This window comes from Phycodurus eques, chromosome 18 (genome assembly GCF_024500275.1).
Source record: "Phycodurus eques isolate BA_2022a chromosome 18, UOR_Pequ_1.1, whole genome shotgun sequence".
Lineage (NCBI taxonomy): Eukaryota > Metazoa > Chordata > Actinopteri > Syngnathiformes > Syngnathidae > Phycodurus > Phycodurus eques.
Window position 1 is genome coordinate 15,462,236 of NC_084542.1, and position 26,893 is coordinate 15,489,128.

Here is a 26,893-nt window from a genome sequence, read left to right on the forward strand (position 1 = left end):
CGAGCAGGTCAGATGATCGCCTCATCGGAACGGGCACCAGCTGTGGCGCCCGGATTGCAGTCGAGCAGACGCGACACGGTCTTGCCATGAGCTATTCGCGCAAAACACACGCTGACCAACACACAGCGCAGGTTCAGTTTGGAACATTGCTCCGTGGCGCTACGCGGATAATTGTATTCACGCTCGTGCTCGGTTTCTACTCGCTGTCGTTCTCCCTCTCACCACTAGATGCTCTCCCCGGACTTTGTGCAATTATTTCCCGTTTTATTTTGAAAATACTCATTGCACGCTTTTCTCGTTTGCTGCCTCTTGTGCCTTTTCTCGCACTTGTGCCATCCCTTCGGTCATGCATTGCAGACAGTCAAGTATTCCAGAAGTGCCGCATTTCCAAGTGTATGTGTTCTGTTCATGACATTTGGAATGCTCTTTTTACATCTTCTGCAAGTGTTTAATCTTTACATTTTACAAGTGTGTTACATTTGTTCCCTCATTACAGTGTGTTCCAACATAATCTGTCTCCAGATACACGATTATTCTGGTAACTACTGACCATGTCGATGTAGCATCCCTTTAGAAATTAGAGCCTCTCGATTTAAGATCCATGAAAGCTAAGGATTTTGCATCATCTGTGAAAGCTGGCATTTTTACAGAATGGCCCATCCGGATGTTTTCTGCCTTCTGAAGGGAGTATCAGACAGATTTAATTATTTTTTTCCCCCCTCCCTGCTTGTGTCACCAAAGGTCTCGCTCATGGGAGGTCCTCCTCAGTTGATTGACAACCCTCCCGTTGTAGTCCTCGTGCCGTTCAAAGTCAGCAGGGATTGGCTGCAGCTTCACCGTAACCTTGAACAGGATAAGCAGTAGATGGCCGTTGTAGGTCCGCATATCTCTTTTGGGACTGGCCCTCTTGTCCTCATTGCACCTGTAAAGCAACTCCAGACAATTCTGATAACTCACATGCACTTATGACGCTGTGGATTCACTAGCACGAGTTGCTCGGTGTATAGCAAGTCTCCAATTGTTATCCGCAGCCCTTGTGATCACTTTATCTTCCCGGACTGTCCTCATTTGCACTCAAATTCTTTACAGGGGTGATCGGCGCCGCATAGCCGCTCCCACCGCACTTCTTGGCTCACTGCTTTCCCACTCCTCATACTCATACATTTTTAGCCGCAACTTCTTCAAGCTGTCCAGTGCAGTATCTGTGTACATTTTTTGAATATCACAAAAACATAGCATTTGAACCGGGGTGTGTAGACTTTTGTTTGACCAACCGTAGGTGTCCTGTAGCTGGGCTGTTTCATTGTACCGTGGAAGGAATGAAGGAATATTCATGGAACCTCATTGGGTTTTTGGCAGTAGGAGGGTCCCTGTTTTGATGCACATTAACCGCTACATCACAGAGATTCGGCATCTGACTCATTGACTTGCGCTTGACATTGCGACAGTCGCGTTTCCAGTGCCGGTTCTTCCTCGGCTGTGGCTCATTAACTCGCGATCCCCCGGAGACCGTTGCGAGTTTCGTGTCCGTCTTTTATGTTTTCAATGCTCGTGTTATCGCCCTTTGCTGTTGTCGTCGTGGCTCTCGCGCCGCCGTCATCTACTCTCTCTCGTTTTACGGTCCGCGCGCGGCGACACGGTCGGTACACTCTCTCGCTTGTTACTCCCTTCAAATCAACCACTTGGTCGGTTGCCACAGCCTCGCGGCCGTATACAGTAGGTGGCACGCTCAGGTGCGCGGCAATCCGCTCGATTTAACTACAGCTGTCGGTGACTATAGAAAAACCCCGGGCCTTCTGTTTCTTGCACACGACGCTTCAACTCTGTGCAACCTCACCCGCTGTGACCTCCTGGTGTTTCTTTGCCACTTTCTCCAGACAGCACTGTGTCGCTGTGGGCGTCAAACATGTCTGCGACGATGATGTCGAGCTTTAAGGACTCGACACGGTTGTGTCGGGGGATGCGTCGGCCTGGAGCGTTCGGCCTCATTTGATGCTAGTTTACAGTGGCTAAATAAGGACAATGTGGCAAGGGGTAGTAAGTAGAAATTGTTTCACTGGTGCACCCTCGCCGCCCTTTCCACTTGCCAAATTTTTCAAAGCAGAGTTTCCTATACTGACAGAGCCTTTTTTGAGCATTTTGACTGATCTTCCAAGACCCACGGAACATTTAGTTCTGAGGCAATATATAAGCGCAGAAAGAAAGAGTAACTCTCTTCTTTTAACACACACACCTAAAAGTTTTTTTTCTAGCTTTTTCCGTTCTTTGGTAAGCAGGAGGAGAGCGTGAGTTGGTTTCACGAAAAGTATACGTCGATGGCAGTCAATGGTTGGATTCTAGTGGATGAACATAAACGTCCACCGCAATGAATGAATGAATTCTGCCTACATACAACTAAGGACCGTGATAGTTTCAGGCCTTAGTTGTGTCTTTATGAACCATCATTAAAACCTGGTTCCCATTTAAAAAAAATAAAAAACATGCACATGGAGGATGTACCACAGATGTGCGTGCACATATTTATGTTCGTCTATCCATATTTGTCTTCTCTGTGTGGTACATGCACATTTTTAGCCGCAACTTCTTCAAGCTGTCCAGCAACGCGCTGCAGCCTCTCTGCCAATGCGTCCTTTTTCTTTGGATTTTTTTTTTTGTCCGTTTGGTAGCTGCCAGCCACCAAAGCCCTTCTTCTGTCACCGTTCGTGTACTTGTGTGCTCAAGTCATTTTCAGCGAAGAGAGCGTGCGTCACGCTAAATGCGCACACCGCCTAATGCCGCCCGGCATCGTTGTCATGTCCTCCCTCATCCTGCCTAACCTCTGCCCCTGGAATTAGCACTGGATTAGCCCGCTGCTCATGTGCATAATGGAACTGCATGTTCCCTATTTGCATATTTTCCCCCAAGTTATTGTGTGGAATTATAATCCACTGGGGAAAGGACGCTCTGCACCCGTAACACATGCTGATGCCCCTGAAAGATTACTGGGCCGTAAAATAGAATTCAAACTGCTAGATTGAATGTTTATAGACATAACGTGCAGTGACAACACTTGACAGCGAGTGGCCGGTGAAATTCGCAGCATGCCGGCAGCTACAAGCATCATATCAATCAATCACGCATTATGTAGGTGTGAAGTGAGAGGGAGTTCTGTGAGGAGGAGGCAGCTGGATTCACATGAACAAATGATTCTGCAGCTCCAGTTCAGTCATGAATGAATTGTCCTTTCACATGACACCTGGAAATGGGTGCAAACTGTTAACTAATGGATGCTAACTGTTAACTTTTTCCGCAATGGTCTATCTACTAAGTCGCGTTCAGGCCCAATGTACAGTATAATCCCTTTTAAAATTGGACCCTCAGCCTTGATATCTGTATTGACTTGGTCTCTGCCCGTCGTGACTTGGTCTCTGCCCGTCCTTGGTCTTCATCTTGACTGGGTGGAAACGCGGCAAAGTTTTTGGTCTAGACGCGGGTTTAAACTGATTTGGGCTCAGTCTTAACTTGTGAAGCAATTTTGGTTTGTTTGACCGCAAACACTCCTAACACACACCCCCGCAATAATCGCTCAGGATTATCTTTCAGGGGTATCCGATAAAGTCGGCCCCTTGCTGACTTTCATCGGAAAGAGGAGAAAAATGTTTGAAATCGGCCCAACCATTTAGAGGGTTGATTGTGTTTCGCATTGTCATGTGATTCAAGGTCACGAGTAGGATTTCTGCGGGGGCCCTGACTGGAAGTCAATGCTCGAACAACGTGGGATTGTGCCTCCGTGGTTTGATGCAGAAGACTCGTGATCAACCAATCACGACCAGCCATAAATCCAACAAACATGATAATCCGTACAAGCGACGTAAACTTTCTACGACTTTGGCCCTTTACCAAAGAAGCAGCGACTAAGCGTTTTATTATTATTATTATTATTATTATTTACTGCAGTCAGACCCGTAATGCAGCGAGATGAATGGTCCGGCCGCAACACAATGCCGCTAAATTAAATCACTGATGGAACACTCGCTCGCCAACAGTCCTCCCCTTTCTCACATCGTCCTCCCACAAACGCAAGGACCTCTTAGTTCTGCCGCCTAATATATTCCCGATATCTCGTCAGAATCCAGGCGATTACGTATGGACCAATTTGAGTTCATTATGCAACACAAATGATTGTTGTCCCTGACCCAACCGAATAAAGAATTAGCTTTGTTTCTTTTCATGTTGCTGTCACCTCAAAGCACCTTTCACCTGCTTTTACAAAAAGGAAATGCAGCATTGCCTTATATGGCACTGGTGCATGAGAACAGGTGTCGTTAGAGCACAAACACATTACTTCCACCAAGGTGCACCCAAACTCCCCCCCCAACCCCCCCAGTGACCTCCCCTATCGCAAGTGCAAGGGGACACCTGCCCACTGTGGGCGACCTGACGGGTGTCGGTGCCACTCAGTGCGAGACGCATCAGATGCGTAATCTCGAATCTCACAAGCACAGCTGCGCCCAAGTTCTCCGCTCAACTCAACCACGCCTTTTTTGAGAAATCACATTTTCACCTCCACCAGGTCCCAAAAAGCACAAAAGAGAAACATGAACACGCAGGTCTGTGTCTCAGATTTGATCTGCATTTGAACTCTGACTCAGTTTTAGTGGAATTACTATGTAATGTAAGAGCAGAAAAGTGCAAAAGTGTGACGGCTCCTAAAATCATCTCCTTGGTCTTGACTTGCTCCCAAGCCCCCATAAATCTTAGTGTTGACTTGGTCTGGGCTTGACAAGGTCTCAACCTTTTCAACTATTTTTCCAGTTTTGAGTATGACGTACTTCTCAGTCTTTGCGGCAATTATCTTCAAACATGTATGATGTCTTAAGGAACAGTAGAACCAGGGGGCACTGTGGGCATTCGGCCACCCGCCCTGCCCCCTTCACACCCTTGTTTCTTGCACTGTGTGGTGGCCCACGAGTATTGTTTTCTTTCATTGTGCTGTATTTCCTACTCATGCGATGTTCATGTTTATATACCTTTTTTTTAATGTAGATATACAATTGTTCTTCTAAATTGCACCGTTCCACTTCACCTGCAACATCGCGGGCATCAGCGGGTGCAGCGGCGCACAACGCGGGTGCGGAGGGTGGGTGAGCGTGGATGTGGATGGATTGGTAGGGGGAGGGGCGTTGGATGGAAAGGAGAGAGAGAGAGAGAGGCGAGAGGAGGGGGGCTCGAGGCAAGGTGGCGGGATTCTGCGTCCAAGTGACGCGCATGCGCACAGAAGGGAGAGAGAGAGAGAGAGAGAGCGAAGAGGAGAGGTTGGGGGGGGGGGGGGGCAAGCGGAGGAGGACGAGCCGAGCCACCTCGAGACGCAGTGGGGCCACAGTCCGAGCACATCGCCGCACCGACCGACGCGCCAGCATCACTGCAGCTTCTTTCCCCCCTCCCCCCCCTCCCCCCCGCCTCCTCCCCGGCCTTTTCTCTGTTTATTACCTCTCTCTCTGTCTCTCTCTCTCTCTCTCTCACTGAATCGACTGATCGAGAAGAAGACTGTGTGGCTCAAGCCTTGCAGCATGGAGACCTCGCAGAAAAAGACGCACTAAAAACGTGTCTTTTACCGGGTGACGAGAGAGCGAGAGCGTCTACGTGTGCACGTAAGTGGCCATTCTGCCTCCACGTCGCCCCTCCCACCTCCTTCCCATCTCCACTCATGCCCAACGTTTGCTCCCGTCCTTCCACAGTGACAAAAATGAAGAAGTTCAACATCAGGAAGGTGTTGGACGGCTTGAAAGAGGCGTCCTCCTCGTCCTCCTTCACCCACTCCTCCTCCAACCCGTCGGTCCAAGTGGGCCTGCAGGAGAACCATCTGCTCCAGGAGCACCTCCAGTCTGAGCATTTCCAGCTCTGTAAGGTAAAAGGAGAATGTGTTTGGTGCGGGGCTATGTCATCACCATGTAATGATCACCTGCAGGATGGATGTTGTCAGCACTAGTTTAGTGTGAAATGTATGAAAATTATGTTTTTAGCAACAGTTTCTTTGAGGTTTTGTGTGTTTTTAAGAATTCCACATGAGAGGAAGGGGGGGCGGGGGGGGGGGGGGCAGGCAAACACTCTTGGCCTATGTGCCTTAGGTTTCCCACCCCTGTCACAGGAAATTAAATGCAATGTAAGTTCCCGGCGTTGCGGTCCGCCCTCCCTCCCTGGCTGCTGCTCATTTACATAAAAACACTACACTGGGGCTCCCATGTTGTTTGTGCGTCCGTGTTCCGGCGTGCACATGTTTTTTTTTTTTTGGCATGAACTGTCATATTAGAGGGGATGGGCCACGCTGATCCGCTCTTGCATAATCAGCTTGCTTTGGATTAGCGGAATGGGATATCACTGGAACTGTGCGTGGATGTGCGCGTGTACGTTGTCCCGTCTTTCTCCATTCCCTTCCTTCCGCACTTTACCCTCACATCATTGATCCGTTTTGGGGCAGGGAGGGCGCTGACGGTGCCCTGAAGTGAGTCCCGTTAGTGGCATTAGCGGAAAGAGAGGTTTGCCCCCGCACCTCCGCCACGGCATCCACAATCACAAGCATGTGGATGGGGTTAATAATGCAGCATGCACCCCGCACGCTCTGTGCTTGCTTCGTCTCAGTCAGGAGATGTGGTTGTTTACACTCCGCTTTACGCGTCTCAAGCGGCGATGGCGAAGTGACACACTAGCGTGGATTCGGTGTTGAACTCCACAGTCTCCACGAGGCTGCGGCGGCCCGTTTTCTTGCTTCTGTTAAAAGAATTACATGAGCGCACCGATCTCCTCAGGCGCGCTCCCGTAGGTATATACAGGAGAACCTATTTGTCTTCCATTGTTACTGTTTGTCGGAGTGGGTCAGTCCTTCATGCTCTCCACTTTGCTGCAGTGGTCCGGATTCTTGTGCCCTTTAACTAGCTCCCTACCGTGGACGTTTATATTCGTCACCGGGAAACCAACCGTGTACTGCCCTCCGACATTCCTTTTCAAGTGCATTTTTCGAAGTGTGGGCAGCAGGTAAGATGGTCTCGCCCAGCTCGGCTGTGAAATTAAGCGTTTGTAAACCGCTGTAATGACTCGTAGATCTCCCGTAGATGGCGGCGTTTCGTTGCTTTGGATTTGAGATCAGCGCAGCTTTTGAGTAGGAGATAAAGATTAGGTGGAAAAATGCCAACACGTCGGACAGGTTTAGGCACCTAACGCTCTAAAATGTATATGTACGGTTATAAACACAGAATGTGCTGCAGTAGGTAGTATAACGTTTGCGTCGCAACCGTGGAAAATATGAACAGCCTCATCGGCCACTGACTTGACACTCCAGCGATTCAGTGTTGCCTATGGCGGGTTTCATATCATTGTATATCTGTACATTAATTATTAGTTTATCAAAAGCATTTCTCAATATTTTGCTGTTTTATAGTTAAAAGCACCCAAAAATATATTAGCAACAAAGTTCTGCTTGACATGTTTCTTCTTGCAAAAACTTAGTTTTCTCCTCTTTTTGGTCAGAAACTGGTGTTTTTTTTTCTACCAAAGAATGGAAAAAGCTATTCAAAGATGAAAGTCTATTCTTTTTTGGGGGGCAAGTTGGCCGCATATATTGGCACAGAACGCAATATTTCATTGGATCACTCAGAATGCTCTGAAACGGCTGGCAATACGGGCAACTCTGCTTTGAAAATGTCTGGCAGTGAAGGAGTGAATTTTGGCTTGGCTGAAGTTCATCCACACACATCTGTAGTTGTTGTTTGTGGGTGTGCCTGTCCTCCGTAGTCTCCACTTGGCTGTCTTTTATTGCTGTCCTTCGTCTCGTCTCAAACAAAAATTCATCCACACGCTGGCAGGTAAATACATGGGACCCTCGTTCTCCTCCGATGGTCTTTGCTGGTGTGTCTTGTACCGACAGATGCTTTGTATTCACGGTTTCCTGCAGTACTATTTTGAAGTAGAAGTATTTCTTGGAATGCTTTTTTTTGTTGTTGTTCTCAGGCTGCATTGTGCATGTATATCAATGAGAAGACGGATATTGCAGTTTGTGTTTGTGAATGAATAGCCAGATGTTTACATTAGGTGTATGCGAATGGATGGATGGCCTGTATGTGAATGGCTATACTGTTGTTTACTTTGCGTACGTTTCCATCTCTTGGCATGACACAGAGCAGTTCCACGCCATTTCAAACTGCGGTAATAAAAAATGTTTAATGAATACCTCTCCACCTGTATGAATCGCAACACCTGTCATTCACTTCTGCAGGTAGGTGTTCCTAATGTTGTGTCCGAGGTGCGCGGTTCACACCGCGGCTCTGTTGCGAGGACGGCAGGTGTCCGTGCCGCACTGGGTACCTCTTACGCAACGTGCATTACCGTCTGCCGCTGAGCAAACAAACGCAGGCCAGATGACTGATGTCATAAAGTCACAGAAGAGCAGAGTGGGGCAAAACAAAACAAAAAAACACACACACACTCACACATACAGCAGGTAAAATCTCTGCGTTTGTTCCAGATTTGCGATATCTTCAGACTTAATCACGACTTCATGTGGGAGGCGGTGACTGAGAGAAAAACAGGATAGAAAATATGAGAGGAGCGATAGAGGAGAAATCTCAAAATAGGGCCGTGATTATAAAAGCGTCCCAAATAGCAAAGCCAAATATCCGTGTGACAAAAAGTTCCCTACTCTCTAATTACTAAATAGGGATTTACCGCAGGGGAATATGTTCCTTACCCAATCGCGATAGGTGGAAATCCGCAACGGAGAGGCCATATAATTTTACAGACGCACACATTTTAACTCATCCAATTACACTAAAACCTATTAAAAGTAAAAAATAATAATAAAATAAACAAATACAAACACACGCAAAAAAACACTTCTCTTGGAGACTTTCATATAATATCACTGTGGGTAAAAATTCAAATATTCTCACTGAACATAGTTCTCCAAATGAGAGGCAAAGTGTGCTTGCTTCAAGCCATTTATTTGGAGCTACCATTTGAAGTCAACACAAACGATGCAGCGACACGTGTAGACAGGCAACATAACAATGCTGACTGGCATATAGTCGTTATCCTCTGCGAAGAGTGACTAATATTACTGCCGCACTGAGAAGCTGAGACTGTCTCCATGTACAGTGTGGATTAAACTCGTATCTCAAGGCACCATTGTATTTTGTTTTAAGATGTGCAGTTTACAAAATCAATACAAACAAAACACATCGGTCATTGGTATATCAGCTCAATGCATCATGGGATATATTGCTGCTGGTTTTTCATGAAAGTGTTCCCCAGCTATTTCTGGCCAATAGGGATCGAGCCCTGCTGCGAATAGCGACAATCTGAGACTAATTGACGCCCACTAAAATGGTTAAGTAATTGCCTATAGATGCCACAAGATGGCAGCAAAGCACTACTTTTATTTGAAGATAGGGAGTTTGCCAGAGCACAAAAACAGTGATTAGGCGCGCCTTTCATCGAATCGGTTGGTTAAAAAAAATATATATATATAGATATAGATATATCTATATATACACTATATAGAGTGGATTGCGAGTGAGTCGGAGCGCAGCCATTGGCTTTTTCACTTCCACATCCATCTGCTGTGTTTGTTTACTCCAACCAGGTGCGCGATACCATTTCCCAAAGTAACACCGCAGCTGTCGACTGCTAATTGAAACTCTGCCGTCTCTGCGCAGACTGTCCGTCATGGCTTCCCGTACCAGCCGTCGTCCATGGCGTTCGACCCCGTGCAGAAGATCCTGGCCGTCGGCACTCAGAGCGGAGCGCTCAGATTGTATCCTTTCCAAGTGGCCCCTGGTTTAATACTCGGGGTCCCCGCATCCCGCTGGGAACTGGCGCTTGGGTAAGTGAACGTCCGCAGTCCAGTGTTCGCTTGTGTGCTCTGTGCGGTTTTGGCCAGCGTTTGAGACCGCCCCTTTTAGTCTGGCAGCCCCTCCCTCCCCCAAAAACAATAACAGTGTGGTTAGCCAGCTGCGGTTTCCCGGTCCATACCTTGGTATATTTGACTCAGCGCTTTTACTTTTACCTGTCTTTTGTACACACGTGTCTGAACTTATATTTCAGCACATAGTGCGAGTACACGTGCCAGATGACTGGCAAAAAGTTACCGAAAGTAACGTGTGAGCAGACCGCGGTGGCAAATAGCGACGACAGCTTGCGAGCAAACGTTGCCGCGGGGAGTCGTAGGGCTTCAGAGGACGCCGACGAGCTCGCTACTTTTACAGGTCCTCCGTGTGTTCCCTTGCCTGTCCAACAACCGGCGCCAGCTCATTAGCGTGACCGAGAGCTGTCGGCTTGGCCGTTTCCCTCGCAGCCACTCGCTGGCTTCAGCGCAGGCTCGCTCACCTGCGTTGTCAAGGTTGGGAAATAAACCCACGGACGGCAACTTCTGAACTTTATTTGGTTCATTTAGTTTGAATGCGATTGGTTAATTCTGAACACAGGCACACCCCCAGTTATAAGAGGGTGTGCACACTTGTGCAACCACATTATCAGAGTTGTTTTGGTTGTTGTTGTTTTTTTTTAAACTTCCTCTCTCATACATTTCAGTTTTTGAAAATTGAGTTGTACAGGTCCTTAGGTTACATTAATGCTGGGAGAGTTTTCATCTTGGTCAAATTTTTCTATAACACAAAAACCCAGCTTTGGAACAGGGGTGTGTAGACTTTTTATAGCCACTGTATGTGACAGGATAGATGTGAAAGGGTTTGTTTCCCCACACTCCCGTCAGTCGCTTCCCGCCAGGCGGAAGACCGGTGGCTTTGAAATGGAACCGAGGGAAGTATCTTGATTTTGACTGATCGGCGGCTCAGACAAAAGTCTTATCGGAGTCCTGGTCAATTGGGAGTCGTGCATCTCGTCTTTGCTCATCCGATGGCGGCGATAGCGGCGCAAGTGCGCACAAACGGAGCCGTAACGGAGACGTCGACTTCATGTTGCCGTTTTTGAGCGGGGGCGAGCGGTTGGATTTTGTGAGGCAATCAGGTTTTAGCCTCTATGTGTTGCCATGCCAAATGTAATCTGCCCAAGGCCTTCAGAATCCGGAGTTCTGGCCAGTATAACTTCAACTATATTAGCAACGGGGCTGATTCTTTAACCAATCAGATTTCAGGCTCGTCCTCTGGCACTCCATAATGTCAGCATTTTTCCGTCCTCTGATTGGTTAGTTGGAGCAAAACTATTTACAGCTAACTTCAACTAGCAAAACATGCCTCGTTCAATCAGCGCCCATTAATACATTTAATAATCAGCATCTCTGGTGAGTATCATGTACAGTGGTGTCTTGAGATGCGAGTTTAATTTGCAACTCAAAACTGTTGTATCTCAAATCATATTTCTCCATTCAAATGAATGGAAATGTCATTAATTAGTTCTAGCTTTCACAAAAACACAACAAAGATGTTTGTACAGTGTTTTTTTTCATAAGGAAAATAGCACTTTAGTACTTTGTAAAAACATAGTCATAACACCATGCACCATGATGAATCCGTTATGGCTCCTTCTGGTGTGTGTGACCTGGCCACTGGGGAGGGGGGGCAGTACAATACAGTCATGCAGACTCAAAAGAGGAAGAGTTTCACAACTACTGTCGGTACCTCAGTAAGCTGCAGTAATATTAGTTTTTCCCAGAGAATGAAGAATATATGCCTGTCTACATGTGTTGCTGCACTGTTCGTGTGGTTGTTTTAAATTTACATGTAATTCTCTTTGCAAGCTGTTGTCTTTATTTTTCATATTACTGATTTATATAATTGCCACATGATAGTGGTGATATTAAGAAGCTGATTAAGTCCCCACTTGAAGGCCCAGGTACCAAATGCACTGGGTTGGAGCTCATCAATTTGGATGTTCTACCTCCAGTTTTGCCAATGACAAAGTGGCTGGTGCACACATTTCTCCGAGGGGTCCTTTTTTCTTTTTTGTGTTGTAATTGTGTGTGTGTGCGTGTGTATTGGGCTGGACTGCCAGGATATTTGGCGGCACCCCTCCCTGCGGAGAATTCCAGGAAGTGGCAGATCAAGGGCTTCGGGCTGGCACCGTGGCAGAGCTCTGAGAATTGCAGCAGGAACAGGAGGTGTGCGTGTCACCGTGTGTGTGTGTGCGCGCGCGCGTGCGTGTTTGTATTATCGGAGGAGACTGGCTGATCCCACTAACCCCCCCACCCCCCTACCCCACCCCCCCCGGAGCCATAAAGCCCATCACTACTCCTATGATCCCATCCCAGAAGTGTCCCGTGTTTCATGGCCGGTGCTTCTGCCTCCAGTGTTTGGCTGAAAAAGAGGACATTGCCCCATTGGTGTTGTCTAAAGGAAGGAAAGGAAGACTTTCCCTCCCTCCCTCGCTTTAGGATTTAATAGCCAAGAATAGAATTCCTGTTTATCTGCATGTGGTAGGGCTTTTAGACAGTTACGGCTGCTCAAGAGTCACAACTGTTTTGATCACGTGTTTTCATTCAGAAGCGCAGAAGTGTGGTCCTAAAACTCATTTGCTGTTGAATTCAAATATCCTTATTAACATGGAGGACGAGCGGTCATGAAACATTTGTATTTGTCACTGATGCCCTTAAAAGAATGGTATTCTAAGTAACTGTACTGTATGAGCTACATTGCAGATGTTCAAATTATGAATGGATAAAAAAATGGATGGAAAAATAGATTTAAAAAACATTCTGTATGAAAAAGGGCAAACTGAATGTGACTGGACAGGCATATATATATATATATATATATATATATATATATATTTTATTTTTTTACATTTGTTTTGCATGGAAAATAACAGACATGTTTTCATTGTGTTTTGGGACGACGCCACTTTTCTGGTGGCAGCAACATAACACACACACACACACACACAGAGGAAAAAAAAGTGACAACGCAGCAAGATGCAAATCAATGGATCAAATTGTCACTCGCCGTTATTTTATCAAGGGCGGTCCGCTTGGACGTATTTGGAGTTCAGTGCCACACGTTTATTTTTCACAGCCAAATGCTGATCTCACGCATGTGCGTGTGTGTCCGGATGCATCAAACATTGGCTATGGATAATTTATGATGATTGCAATTAGCCGTGGCGGTGACTTGCAGGAACGAGGTTAGGGAAAGCGTCAAGCTACTTTTCCGCTTTGTCGCTGATTAATTGCGCACTAAACACGAGGGCTCGGACTCGCCCCATTCGCTGTCCGCATTGACGGTAACAAATGACAAGCGAATCACAATCAAATCGTTACTTCTTGTACTATTTCAAAATAAACACGTCATTGTCCAATAAATGAAAAGTGTGATTAGAGGGGACCACCCCACAAACTCACGGTACCGCACCCGCGGGCTCACCTATTCGTAGATTTTTTTTCTAATTTAAACAAAAAAAAACAAAAAAAAACAACAACCCTGAAAATGCTTATTAGCAGTTTATCCCCACTTATTTTTGGGGGTTCATTCATTTATTTAATTCTCCCCCAATGCAATTATAATGGCCGTCGTGGTCCGGCTCGGTCCCTGTCCACCGTGAATAGTGGGGAGCCAATGTATTTGCAAACTATCTATAGCCCCCTGGTTACCTCCTGGTTACAGTTTATTTGTGGTCGCAGATTTTGTCACAACACCAGAAAAGATTCCTTTTGGCTAGCGTGTTTAATCAACTGCTTTTGCTTCCTGCAAAAGCAATTTTCCTAATGCTTGTTATTAGTTTATAATGGCTTACTTTGACGAGGATCCTTCGCTGTATCGTGGCCGTGGTCTGTTTTCCGCCGGTCTCGGTGCCGTAAAATGTGTAAATCCACTCTGGCTGGCTGGCTGCCTGGGAACGTTGGCTTCACTAGCCAGCTAGTTAACTTAGATTTAGATTTTAGGGTGTAAATGGATGTCAGTGATTCTGAAAGTGTTTCGGCCCACGGAGAAGGCCTTGCTGAACCTGACCGTTCCCCACTGAGTAGGATTTGCATGTGTGTGTTTTAGCAGCGACTTTATCAAAGCATCTTTCATGCTTTTCCGCGAGTGCGACCTCTGTTCCGCCGCTTCTCATAAGTGGAAAACAAATTGTGCCGCATCAGTGCCTCAACAATTTAGCCACCGCTGCTTTAGAAGCCGTCGTGTCTGCTGACAGCCTTGTCCGCTAAAGTCCTTTAACTGCGACAGGCGAGCCAAATAGGATGGCGGTCTGCACTTCTCTCCCACCAGTCCCATTCCGCTTCATGTCTACAAGAGGCCCGGGCCGTGCGCACGCTTAAGCGAGACATATGACTTCTGAAATGTACTTACCAGGCCCTTAATGAAAAGGTTCGTGAGAGTATTAGCCTTAATCCGAGGGAACGTCGCGCGCTCGCTCAGCTGTCGGACTTCACGTGAGTCATCGCAATTTGGGATGCCACGCGACGTTCCGGCTCACGAGTGACTAATTTCTTCAAAGGACAAAAATCGTCATGACCTCATGCAAGGTTATCGATGGGGGCTGCCGCCGGGAGAGAATACTCAATAGGGATTGTTCCGGAATTAGTTTCTGAGACTTGTTTTGACAGGTAATGTTGTTGTTAAGTGAGCCCTAATATGCATTGTTTTTATTTTCTTTTCTTTACATTGTCAACCATCTTCTTTCGATACCTTCTTGTGTCGCCAATGAAAAAAGCTTCACATTACGCCAGCGCTTTAATTCAGCCTCAGGCTAATCATACACAACAGCGACACTGAACTTCACTTCGCTGAATCGATAAAAATGCAACCTTTAATTACCTTGGCTATGCACGCAGACAGTGGTGACACCTGAGCCTCAACGTTTGGAAAGATAATTCCCAGGGAGTCTACGGGCCCGGCGGAAAAACGGAAATTGAATTTCAGCACCATACCTTGGAAGTTTTAGCCAAATCCGATGGCAGCCTAATTTAAAGTGAACTTTAATTGGGAAAAATGCATGCGGAATATTCAATTAGCCGACCATTGCTCCATATTTTCCCCATTAGAATGTGATGAAAACCCTCTGTAAAAAGTGTAAACATAAAACGGAAGGAACCACTTTGGGCTATACAAAAAACTTTGGACCAATTAAATTTGAAACATAGAGCGCGTCGCAGGAGTCATCTTTCACAATTAATCAAACGTCTTCTCATTCTGGTGATTGACTTATCAATCCGTCCTCTAATTGTCTCGGCATCTCTTAAAACGACACAGCTAATTAGCGACAGGCCTCGTTAGCCTGCGTCATTAAGATAGAAATGAGCCATTCTTTGCGCATCGATGTTTTTGTTTTCTTGCCCCAAGTATTTTTAGGCTTCTCGGTGCTGTTGTTACGCTCCATCGTGGCCTTGTGTACACTTGAAAAACAAAAAAAAGTGGTGCTTTGGCTTCATAGCCCATATCTGTGCGCAGATTTCAAATTTCGTCATGATATGCGATGTCTAAAAAGCATCCATCCAGTTGAAACATTTGATGTTGTCAGCCATTTTTCATCCCTCAAAGTAGCTCCCGACTCGACCGTTCCGCTTCCTTGCTTTAATATCTTCCGGAATATTCGCTCGAACCTCGCGCCGCCGTGCACTTACCTTCTTTTGCTTAAGGCTTGCTATTACTTTTCCTCGTGTTCCTCTAAACAACTCCAGCTGGAGAATATTAGCGTCTGCGTCTGCAATCGCTAACAAGTCTGGACAGCCGGCCTGGCCATGTGGATAATGTTGCTTTCAGGCATTCTGTGGAGCACACACTATCACTTGATATTTGACTTTTTTATTTATTTTTTTTTTTTACTCTTTTTAACTTCAACAAATAGCCTCGAGTGCCGACAAGTAAGGACTGTACTCATATTAGGGAGTGTGTGTGTGTGGACTATGTAGGCAAAAGAGGTAAGATATTTATCTTAATAGCTTAAAATCTTGTAAATCATATTGCGCCATACAGTTTTCCCAAAATCCTGTATTTACTGTATCAAAAGGCATTAGCCTACAGGTCAACACAACAGTTATGCTAGCTCGTTAACATTAGCTCCTTCGAGCTTGCTATCATACATTTACTTCCTTAATATATATACTTAAAGCTCAAAGTTTGTGTGTCCGTTTTCAAAGAACCGCCGTCCCGAACGCTCCCGCACGTTTTGCACGTTCCTGCACGACTCCAAGGTTTTAACACCCTCTTTAAATACCAAACTAATAATACATATCATGATAGGTAATTCTTACTATTACATGCGACCAAGGTGATGTAAAAACATGCAGAAAAATGTACAATAAGTGGAGGCTTATTGCAAAACGTGCAAAAACATGCCGGAACGTGCAGGCAGGAATGTTCAAAAACGTCCAAGAAAACTTTTTTGCTCTTTGAAAACGGACACACAAACGTTGAGCTTTAAGTGTATAGATGTTGCCTAACGTGCTTGAAGCTATTATAATCACAGATCTTTCTACAGGTGAGACAGCATTTCTACCCCGAATAGCATTTTATAATGATTTGCCAGTTCAATTCAGAAGGCTTCAGTTTCCAATATCAATTTGTTTTGCAATGAGTATCAACAAGTGACAAGGTCAGTCTAGGAAAGTTGCTGGATTGGATTTGCGTTCCCCATGTTTTTCTCGTGGTCAGTTTTCCGTTGGTTGCTCAAGGGTTGGCAGAGCTAATGATTTGTATATACTGGCAGACAATAACAAAAAGACAAAAAAATAATGTCTATCCTGAAGCGTTGCAATAAAACCTTGAACTGTTTGATGTGTACAATATAATTGCATGTGAACTATTCATGAGCTTTGGAGTCGTGGGCTTTCCTCCGGGCACGTTAACCTTCTAGTCCCTTATTAATGACACCTTTTATGACAGTTTTTGTTTCATGTCGGAACCAGACGTTCACACTCATAGACCCATTGCACTGTGCTTGTTAGCACTTAGCTGTCAACAACATTAATTAAGCTACATCACATTTACAATTTGCCAAAAAAATCAGGCCGTGGAGCTGTTTTCTCACTAGTCACAGAACCACTAAGCGAGAATCTAGGCAGAACCGCAGTGTTGACAGATCCACAGATTAGCGTTACCTACTAATAACTAGCATATAAACACACTTCACAAGGTAGCGGACAGTGTCATAGCTACTATAGGCAGAAAAGAAAAGGACCTATGTGACGTCATAAAAAAGATGGCGATATGTGTTTTCTAATTCTTCCGTAAAACATCTCGGAACTGTTGTAATTTGTCGGGAAAAAAATAGTATAATGAAGACTGCAAATAGGTCTAGGGTTCAGGTTAGCAGGTAGGATTAGTGTTCGTTGGTGGGTGGGTTTAGGGCGATTCGTCATTCAGTGTGACGAAACCAGATTGGAAGGTTTAGGTTTAGTTACCAGATGGTTACGTTAGTGTTAGCAGGTAGGTTTACGGCTAGTTACCCCAGGTTTATGGCTAGGGTTAGCAGGTAGGATGGGTTACCACACACGTCCTGTAAGACCCCTGGGAACTGTTTGGAAAAACATGACCTTAACTTGGCCATTTTTAGCTGTGTGGAAAAAAAGGTAATCGTTCCTAATATGATAAAAACATACTTGCGATGTGTATTTTGCTGCTGTAGACTTTTTGGGGACTTAACATATATAACATATTTTCTGGAAATGTGCTTAAATTTTGAATCCAATGTACTTTGTCGCTCAAGCATTCACAAATGCCTGAAATGTGTTCCCATTCAGTTTGCCCTTGACTGACAAGCCCAACACTGATCCTTGGAGGTGATCCTCCTCTTGCTGAACACAGCATCACAAGTAAGACGTTTTTTTGTTTTGTTTTTTTTCTTCCTCCAGTGTGAAAGTAAGCGGGAAGCGTAACTACCCCCGGCCTGCCCTTAAGGCTGGCGGCCGCCAGCCTGCCTAGATGGCATTTTGTTATGAACTTGAGTGCATACAAGTGGCCTTTTGCTGGCTTGGCTGTGGTCGAGGCTGTGAATCTACCCCTGATTTGGCACTTAGGGCCGCCTGTCAAGTAGAGCGACGCTAGTCTTGACGTGCGGCCTCTTCCCTGCTGGTTAAACCCCTTCATACGCACGTAGACACACACACACACACACACTCTGCTGGCTGCCCTCAAATCTGCCATCATGCCAAGACCCCTGTAGGGAAGACATTCATGTGTTCTATGACGGCATGACTCAGCCTTTAATGTCTTGCCACATGGCTGACATACACAAAGCCCACCCCCCCCACCGCAGCCTCTTGGTATTTACGTGTTTGTGTGCGTGTGTGATATATGCATATAACTGTGTTTACGTGCAGCACAAAACCGGCCGGGGGGCTGTCTGTGCCGTTCTGTCCCATCCAAGCGCAGTGTGGCTGTGATGTGAAGGAGGTTGGAAGGGACCGGGATGGATGAGGGGCTAAAGGTGACATATGTGGGGAGGAGCGTTTGTGACAAGAGAGTTATATTTATGTGCGTTCCCAGACAAAATGTCGCAGTAAATGGTTCCTTTTTTGTTGTTGTTGTTGTGTCGATGTGAGCTTCGCCAGACTCAGCAGGAGTGGGGGGTTCTGCGGTCATCTGCACCTTTTGAATATAACATTGACCGGTTAGTACCGATCCAAATACAATAGAGGTTAGGGCCTGTTACCAAAGATGTGTCCTTGGTTTGTCATTGTCTGTTGGGTTTGGGTTAGTGACCTTAGGGATCATGGTGCCAGGAAGTGTTTTGGTAAGTTACGGTGGAGTTAGGGTTAACAGTTAGGGTAGGGTGCGGGCTAGTTACCTCGTACTCATGACTTCATGTGTGACTATCATATGTACCTGAGACTAAAACGTTTGTCGCTAAAATGCATGCGAGCTTTCGCAACAAAAATACATTTCCAGACATAAAACCACAGCGGCCAGTGCCAAGATGACTAGATTGTGTTTTACAATGATACTTAGCCTCAAAATGTTTTCTCCCGATAAGAACAGCTGGGGATGGAGTTTTTCTTTTCAACAAGTTGGTGTACTGTATGTCAGTGGGCCAATCGGCTACTGCTCGTGTCTGAGTTACCCACTGTATTTTTTTCTCGATTGTCCAGCTCAGTCGTGTTCGGCCGCGAAACTCAGTCTGCAGCGGGCTTTAGGGTTAGTTACCGCGAGGTCGGCGGGTAGAGTTAGGTCTGGTTATCTCATGGTTAGGATTAGGAGGCAGGGTTAGTTACCTACGGCGTAGCCTTGGTTTGCCATTTGGTGCGGCAAAATCCAAACCTGACGTCAAGCAACAGGAAGAATGCAAGTTGAGAAAAGTGAAGAGGAGGAAAATTCATTAAACAGCAAAGAAGAAGCGTCGGTATATGGAGCGCGGCCAAGAGCGACCGCGGCCATTTTGCCGTGTGACTCAGTGTTATATGGGGGCGGGGTTTGCAGAGTTTGGAAGTGAGGCGATTGGCTCCCCACGCAACTGGAATCTGAGCAATGAAGCTTTTTCTCGTATGACTCATAACAATGGCAGCCTTGGAAGGGAAGGGATAACCTTGCAGCTTTTCTCGTGGCCACTGAGATTTCGCCTCTGAAGCGGCTAATTTGTTTGATAAGCCACAGGCCCACGCTATCTCGCAGACACCGGCGGATGTGAATGATGAGCACGGCGGCGCGAGAGGTCTGGGCTAGCCGCGCCACCGGGCCCCCATTAAACCTTGATTGGCTTCTATTGGCCTGATTTCTCCTGCTGTCCGCCGCCTGGCAATGCGCTCGCTTCCACATTAAATCGCAGGTCGCGTTGATTGCTGATAAAACGATGAGTGAGGACAACGGCGGGCGCATTAAACCCTCGCTTGGCGACACCGTTAGCATCCAGAGGCCTACCCCTTTGTGTTAGTCAGTCTCTCAACCCGCTGAGACACACTTTCTTGCGATGCTCTTACATGCCGCAGCAAAAGGATTTTATGTGGTCTCACTCATAAATTGACATTGTGGAGACACTTCCAGCCTCCATATCACGCTGTGTCCCCAGCTCTCGGCATGCTCGTCAGCAGCTGGTCCCAGTGCTCATTTTTAGAAACTGTTGCTGCAGTGGCATGAATTTTTAATGGCTTAAGCCATTGTAGCTAGCCGTGTTCAGCTGTGTTTAATGTGTGTACTGTAGGTGCCTTTGAGAGTGTTCAGGTAGAGCAATTGCCATTATGCAGAGAAACGTTTGCATTGTGTCAGCAGATTGTCGGCGAGTGTCTGTTTCCATTTGTATTTGGACGTGGGTTTGTTTGTTTGCTCGCGATGATTGGACGCTAATGCGACGCGACAGCTCTTTGCCTCTGACACAAATTCCCCGAAATCATTTTTGAATCAGACCTGTTGGGCTGCGGTTCCCAGAGGTCTCTCTGTTATTGCTTCCATGGCATTTCAAAACGAATTGGATGCTTTTGTTGCCAACACCAAAGAATGTTAAACTACTCCGATGGTATGCATGCAGAATCATACCTTGACCCATTACTCCCATCTTATATTCGTCCAAAATGGACAAGGCCTAAATAGTAGAATTTGACATTTCCCAGCAAAAGTGTACATATATTCTTTTTCAACTCCAACGACCTTCAATGCGACTTTTCCTCCAAGTTTTGTTTGCAAACTGTACAACCCATGGTAACTGAGGTTCCGCAGCTCATCCTTAAATTCACATCATTCTTTGTTCTTTTAATTAAGGAACTACTGCCCATTCACAATTCCGAACATTGTCCATCACGACCAGACTCGGTGCGGGATGTTACATTCCCGCAAGAAGCGCTCATCATTGAAACTCTTATCAGGCGACACATTATCTGTGTGATGGAACCCGGCAAAAGAATTGGAAGTCAAACATAGCGGAAAATTGCAAATAAATCGAAGGCATCAGTGAGCGCCTCGCATTTGCATCTCTATCTCATTTTATTTGCTGATGACTCAGCGAAACGCGCGCATCCCAGCTTGTGCGCTAAGTCAACAAAGGATTTGAATCGTCCTTTTTGCTCGCTAATTCGCGAATATATTTTAGTTGTGAGGCATCGCAAGAGTATGGACTGATGAAGTTAGCCGAGAACGTCATGTTGTCATCCTGTGGCGTTAATGTTTGATGCTAGCAGCTCATTAACTGGGACGAAGGACATGCAAAATAAGACGCGAGATCGAACAGGCAAAGCGGTGCAAAAATACAGTGGTACCTTGATTTATCCAATCAGTGTTTCCTATGGAAATGAATTGAACTGGAATTACTTCAGTCCTGTGGACTGTAGCAATGGACACGTGAATATTGCTTATTTTTCCCGAACCGTTACTTGGATCGTCACCAAGATTTAATGGGTTCTCAGGTGTCAAAAGCTACATGGAAAACTGTTTTCATGTAATGCTACTAACAAACAAACCAAACAGCCAATAACGATCATTTCAATTTTAGGGGAATATTCGGATCGATGAATCTGCGCAATGGAAATCATTCTGATCATGTGTCGCTAATGTTTTATGCTACCAGCTCACAAACTGGGAGGAAGGTGTCAAGAAATGTATAATAAAAACTGACATTTTGGAAAAATTGTTACCTGCAATGCCATTATGTTTGCACGTCCCCAATGCATGTGGGCTGTAACGTTGCCGAGAAAAAATACATTCTTAAATATGCGCCTTTTTTCGGCTCTTTCCCAAAGTTTTCAAAGTTCTCACTCAGCACATTTGCCAACTCAGCTCAAAGTTCTATGGAAATTGGCGCCCTGGAACCCTACAACTTTTCCCTTGTTGAAAGAGTCACCTCTTTTGGGAATTTTTCCGGTGCCGTGGCTTAGTAGAGGAAGGATATTCAAAATGTGGTTACAAAGAGTGGCTGCTAGTGGAGCCCATACTTCCAATGCAAAATGTATGATTACTAGAAAACTGCCTTGAAATGAACGTTTGCAACCAGCTACAAGAGTTACCTTCGCCACAATTTGTGAAATACACAGATAACTTGCTATCTAGCATGGCTAACATCAGCTAGTTTCCACTCTCATTACGTCACAAGGGAAGGGCAAAGTAGCAGCAACTCATTTTCGAAGAAATAAGTATTTTTACTGTTGAACTAAATGTTTCATTTTGTTTCGAGAAATCCAGTTTAGTTTCTTTTCATGTGCACTAATGTGCCAAATATTCTGTATGTTGCATTCAAAGGAAAACAAATTATCCAAATGTTTCAAAATAATACAGAGCCGTAATTACAATCCATGGCAATATTTTTACAAACCCAACAACCAACAGTGCTTTTTGGGCGGATATGTGGACTGTTGAAGAGGTCAACACATTGGATGTTTGACTCGAGCAGCTCAAGAACTGAGGATGCGAGTGTAGCTTAGCTGAGCAGATGCAAAAGAAAAATAGAAAGGTCAGGCAGATTGAAAATTGTAACGATGGTTCATAAAGATGTGGGGGGCGGCGGGGGCAATCCTCTTGACTTATGTAACCGCCTTTTTAGCTCCACCACTGCCGACCCCTCCCCCTTCAAAGTCCGCGTGTGCCGTTTGAAGCGCTCTACCGCATCCTCTCTCTTTCCTGGTCCTGACCACAGTGTTACAATCCTCGCAGACGCACGCACGTCGCCGTCGTCTTGACGTTGCCCGCGCGCTGGCCGACTCCTGCATGGATGCGCAAATGGCCGTCATTGCAAACCATAAAAACATAACGTTTCACAGGCCGTAAGTCAAGCTAACGGAACTAATCAAAGTAGAGGGGGCTCTTGAGTTTACGATGGAGTTCCGTTCTTGGAAATACCCTGCGGCGAACTGGTGGGATATATTCCAGTCACTGGAGGCTTAAAGCAGGTCTATTTTTGCTAGGCAATGTAGCGTCCATCTTTATAGGTGATTGACATTTGACTGATTTACTGCAATTTTGAAGCCTCATTTTATATATATTTTTTAATCCTTCAAATTTGGCAGGGTTTTTTGACAAGCGCTTTTGCCTGTGGTGTGTATTCATTTACAATACATTTATTTTCAATTGACATAGACTTTAGGATCAGAGGATTCACATCTGATGACTTCCGTTGCTATCCCGTCATGTATCCATTTTGAAGCGTCTCCACAACAGTTCCTGCAGTGTTTGTGACAAAGGTGATGCAGAACTTGGCCTTAATCCACGCGTCTGCTGTCAGTCAAGTGTTACAGCAGATTGGCACCTTCCAGGTCCACGTCCTTGAAAAAGGATCACAAGCCCGTTTACCGGTCGGCTCACTGACAATCTTTCTGTTGGCGGCCCAGCGTGGCTAAGCTGCTAAGATTTGTTTGATAGCAGCGCCAGAGGCTGCACGCGCGCGCGCACATACACGCACGGAAAACTGAATGCTGATGAAATATGATGAGGAATAGATGTGTTATGGCTTTGTATACAGTCACATTGGTTCTAAATCCTTGTTGAACTAGCAAAAAGATCATCGCGCGTGGGGATACATTGGAGACCAACCCGCAATAGGTGAAAATCTGTGATATGGAGAGCCACATAGAAAACACATTTCCATTCGTTTTACCCCTCCCGCACACTTTAAACACATTGAAACTTATTACGAAAATACATTTTAAAGTATTACCTGGCACCTGTTCTCATTCTCTACTTTGCACAGTTCTCCAAATAAGAGGCAAAGCATGCTTGCGTCAAGCTGTTATTTGTTATTCCCAGGTCAATTTTACTGTAAAACTGACACTTAAAACAAAAGAGAGTTAAGTATCGTGCAGTGGACCCCCGCATACTTCTAGTTCGGTACCCTTGGATTCACGCATGCGCAGATTTTAATTCCCCCCCCCCCAATCTTTTTCCAAAATAAAAAAAAAAACAATTATTCCCGCTGATTAAATAGTTTTTAGGGTTCAAAAAGATTTGTGTTGTTGTTGTTGTTGTTTTAATGCAATTATAATGGCAATCAATTTTCTTTGAACTTTCGCTATTCGCGATCTGGCTTCCTATCCCCCACGAGGGTCCACTTTATAGTTAATCACCAATCTGTTCAACCAAATCACATCATTTTCTGTCACTGAAGTCCGCTAGCTTAATCCTCACATATAATCTGAAATGCCATTGGCAGGCTAACGGAAAATAGCATCGATGCTACTGATTTCTAAACATTCGAACAACTGCTACTTTAACACGCAAGAGAAGAAAACGATTGTTTTTTTGACCGTACGATTCTGAACACAATGCCGCGCCTGTCAATGGAAACATTTCATGATCTCACAGCGCGACTACGTTAAAGGTTAATTTGGCACGATGATACATCCTCCGTAAAATATTTCCCCGTTTGGCATTTTGAGAGGGTAATACATAAAGCCATCGAAATGCACGCGTTGGCTCCCGGTCCCCACTTTAATTATTTATCGATACAAGGAAATCCAGTCGGAAATTTATTTCTCACTTTATTCTCTCCCTCACTCAGATCCTGTAAATTATGCTCCCCTTCGTTTTTCTTGTTTGTTCAGATATACAGTACACTTGTTATTCCGGTAGACATGCAGGCAGTAAGCTTTATATTCTTCACTTGGAAACGTAAGTCAGTTGTTTATAGTATACACTTTTATAGATTAAAAAAACAATGAAGGCCTTGATTATGCCGAGAAATGGCACATAAATGTCATGTTTAAAACAACCAAACAACTTTGCCTCCCGCTATAGCAACATGCTAACACACAATGCAAAATGCCATTGACGGGCGAGCAAATAGTTGTAACCCTTTAAGCAACAGATTTTTGAACACAGACAGCACATTAACAGATGTAGACAGACAATACAACATTATTCACAGGCATATATTCTTTATCATCTGGGGAAAATGATTACTTATAATGCAGTTTACAGACTAACACAGTAGTTGTGAAAGTCGTCTTCGTTTAGTTTCTGCCCGTGTTCGACTGCTCCCTGGCAGCCAGGTCACACACACCAGAAGAAGTCACAATGAATTAATCATGATGCACAAACGCTTTAATTCTTTACATCCCATTCAATTATATAATTAGTATGCGTTTTATGAAGTTCAATATTACATCGTGTTCTTTTCCTTAACGGGCATTTCCTGGGCACCTTCAAAGACAAACATTTCTTACAAATTGTGTCCGATTAGTACCAAATTGGAACCTTTTTTTGTTAGACAGATAGCTGCCACTAAATTGTGAAGAATTTGAGTTTTTGCCACTGTTTGTCGGTGGAGAACGGCAGTGAAATTTGACTTGCCATAAAACACTACTCCGCTCTTAACAACTTGGCTCCGCAAGGTCAGAGCTCGACCGAACGTCTCGCGTGTTATGAAACGCTATGAGCCCTCTGAAAAGAGAGCTCATAGCTTTAATTTATTCTTTCCTGCTCTTCCTCTCCTCTCGTCTTGTTCCGTTTCACCTCTCCCGTCACGTTTTCGTACGTCATCATTTTGGTGCGGCCACAAGCTGTTTTGCTGACGCAACATCTTCCCCCCCCGTTGTTTTCCTCAGTGCGCCTCTTCCCTTCGGTAAGTGAATTTCCAAAACCTCTCCACAGTTTCATTCTCTTCTTTTTAATTCCTTTAATCAACCACGATCCATGTGTCCTCGCTTTCTAGGCACTTGCTTTGAATTGTCTGCTATTCTACTACTACTGCGGGCTGAGTAAGCAGTACTCCCCGAAGCAACAATCGACATTCCGCTGACGGCCTGGTGGGGGTTACGGTATTTGAAATTGAATTACCATTGGCACACCTCACCCTCGCTGGCTCCCGCCCATCGAAGTATTTCATTATAAAGCTGTAGGTCGAGAACAACCGAACGTTTTCCTGTTAATCTTTACAGGTCAGTGAGAATGACTTAAATATAGTCTTGTGTAACATTTGATTAGTATTCATGAGAAAGAGCAGCCAGTGATTCACACCATCGTTAAGGGCAAATGTGAGTCATACTGTGGGAAACTAATTTATACGCTATGTTTAATAATATATTAAAGGCGCAAGTATCGGTGAACATCCTTTTCTTGGAAACTCCTTGAAATGATCATCAAACTTAGACATCATGCTCAGCCCACATTGGATGGCGGAGACAAAAAAGCTTCCAACGTCACCCGTCTGTCTAGGATACCTGCTTCCGATCGGGACTCATTTGGGCGAATTCCCTTGTAGGAGTTTGATAAAGTACAAGCCAGTGTGTTCGCCCTGCTTCAAATCAAAATGGCTGACGTCCTGTCCGAAGCATGAAGCTTGCCGGTACCTAAAATTGTGTCTCTCAACGCAAAAAGCAAAAAAAAAAAAATCGACCAAGCTCGAAAACCCTCCCGACTTGGGGCACTCGTAAAGTTAAAGCACCGCTTATGTAACCAACCTGACCAAAGCCTCATGATAAGCGGAAAACTAGGTTTGTGTATGAACGTTTTATTGTTTTAGTAGCCCCGTGATCTCCCAAAAACAAGAATGCGTGTTCCAGTGTTTTCCAAAGTGAGTACAGAAGCCGAATCCGCAATGACACGCTCAGCGGCCGCATGCCACTTAAATTGTTTGTCTGCATGATGAATCAAACGTGTCTGGGGAAATTATTTATACGAGGCCCGCGCAGAACAAATCAGAATTTTGTATGTGTCTGCCTTTCGTCTCATCTGCATGCCCCGCGCCGCCGTCGCATGACAGCAACCCCCGCGTTGTCTTCTGCAAATGCAACGTGGATATTCATGAGGGCGGCGCAGAAGTCGTGCGCCGTTTATTGACGGCTTGGCCCGACAATCTCGCGGCTTACTGCTGGGAACAGTCGGATGAACGGGTCTCGATCTGTACCACTCGCAGTCTGAAGGATTGTCCCTCCAGAGCATTCTTAGCTTGCCAGCTAGAATCATGCTGTAGTCATTGTTGCTAAGCGACAGCTGCAAGCTTGTTTAAAGCTCAACTTGCAGCATTTTCAACTTTCACTGACATCAGCAAGAAATACTCTATCCTCACTGACCATTAACGGCCAAACATGAGGGATGACAAAAGTATTCGCAGTCTAAATTTG

The 26,893-nt window shown here is 45.3% G+C and overlaps 1 protein-coding gene across 3 annotated transcripts in view; it reads left to right on the top strand.

Moving 5' to 3' along the window:
• The first annotated feature begins 5,289 nt into the window (after positions 1–5,289).
• Positions 5,290–26,893, top strand: part of stxbp5a (syntaxin binding protein 5a (tomosyn)) — a 67,228-nt gene continuing 45,624 nt past the window's right edge. For all 3 annotated transcript variants that reach the window (XM_061703988.1, XM_061703987.1, XM_061703989.1), the window contains exons 1-3: positions 5,290–5,630; positions 5,718–5,887; positions 9,687–9,784. In XM_061703988.1, coding sequence (XP_061559972.1) covers positions 5,726–5,887; positions 9,687–9,784 — 260 coding nt within the window. In that variant the 5' untranslated portion in view covers positions 5,290–5,630; positions 5,718–5,725. The remainder of the gene's footprint in view (positions 5,631–5,717; positions 5,888–9,686; positions 9,785–26,893) is intronic.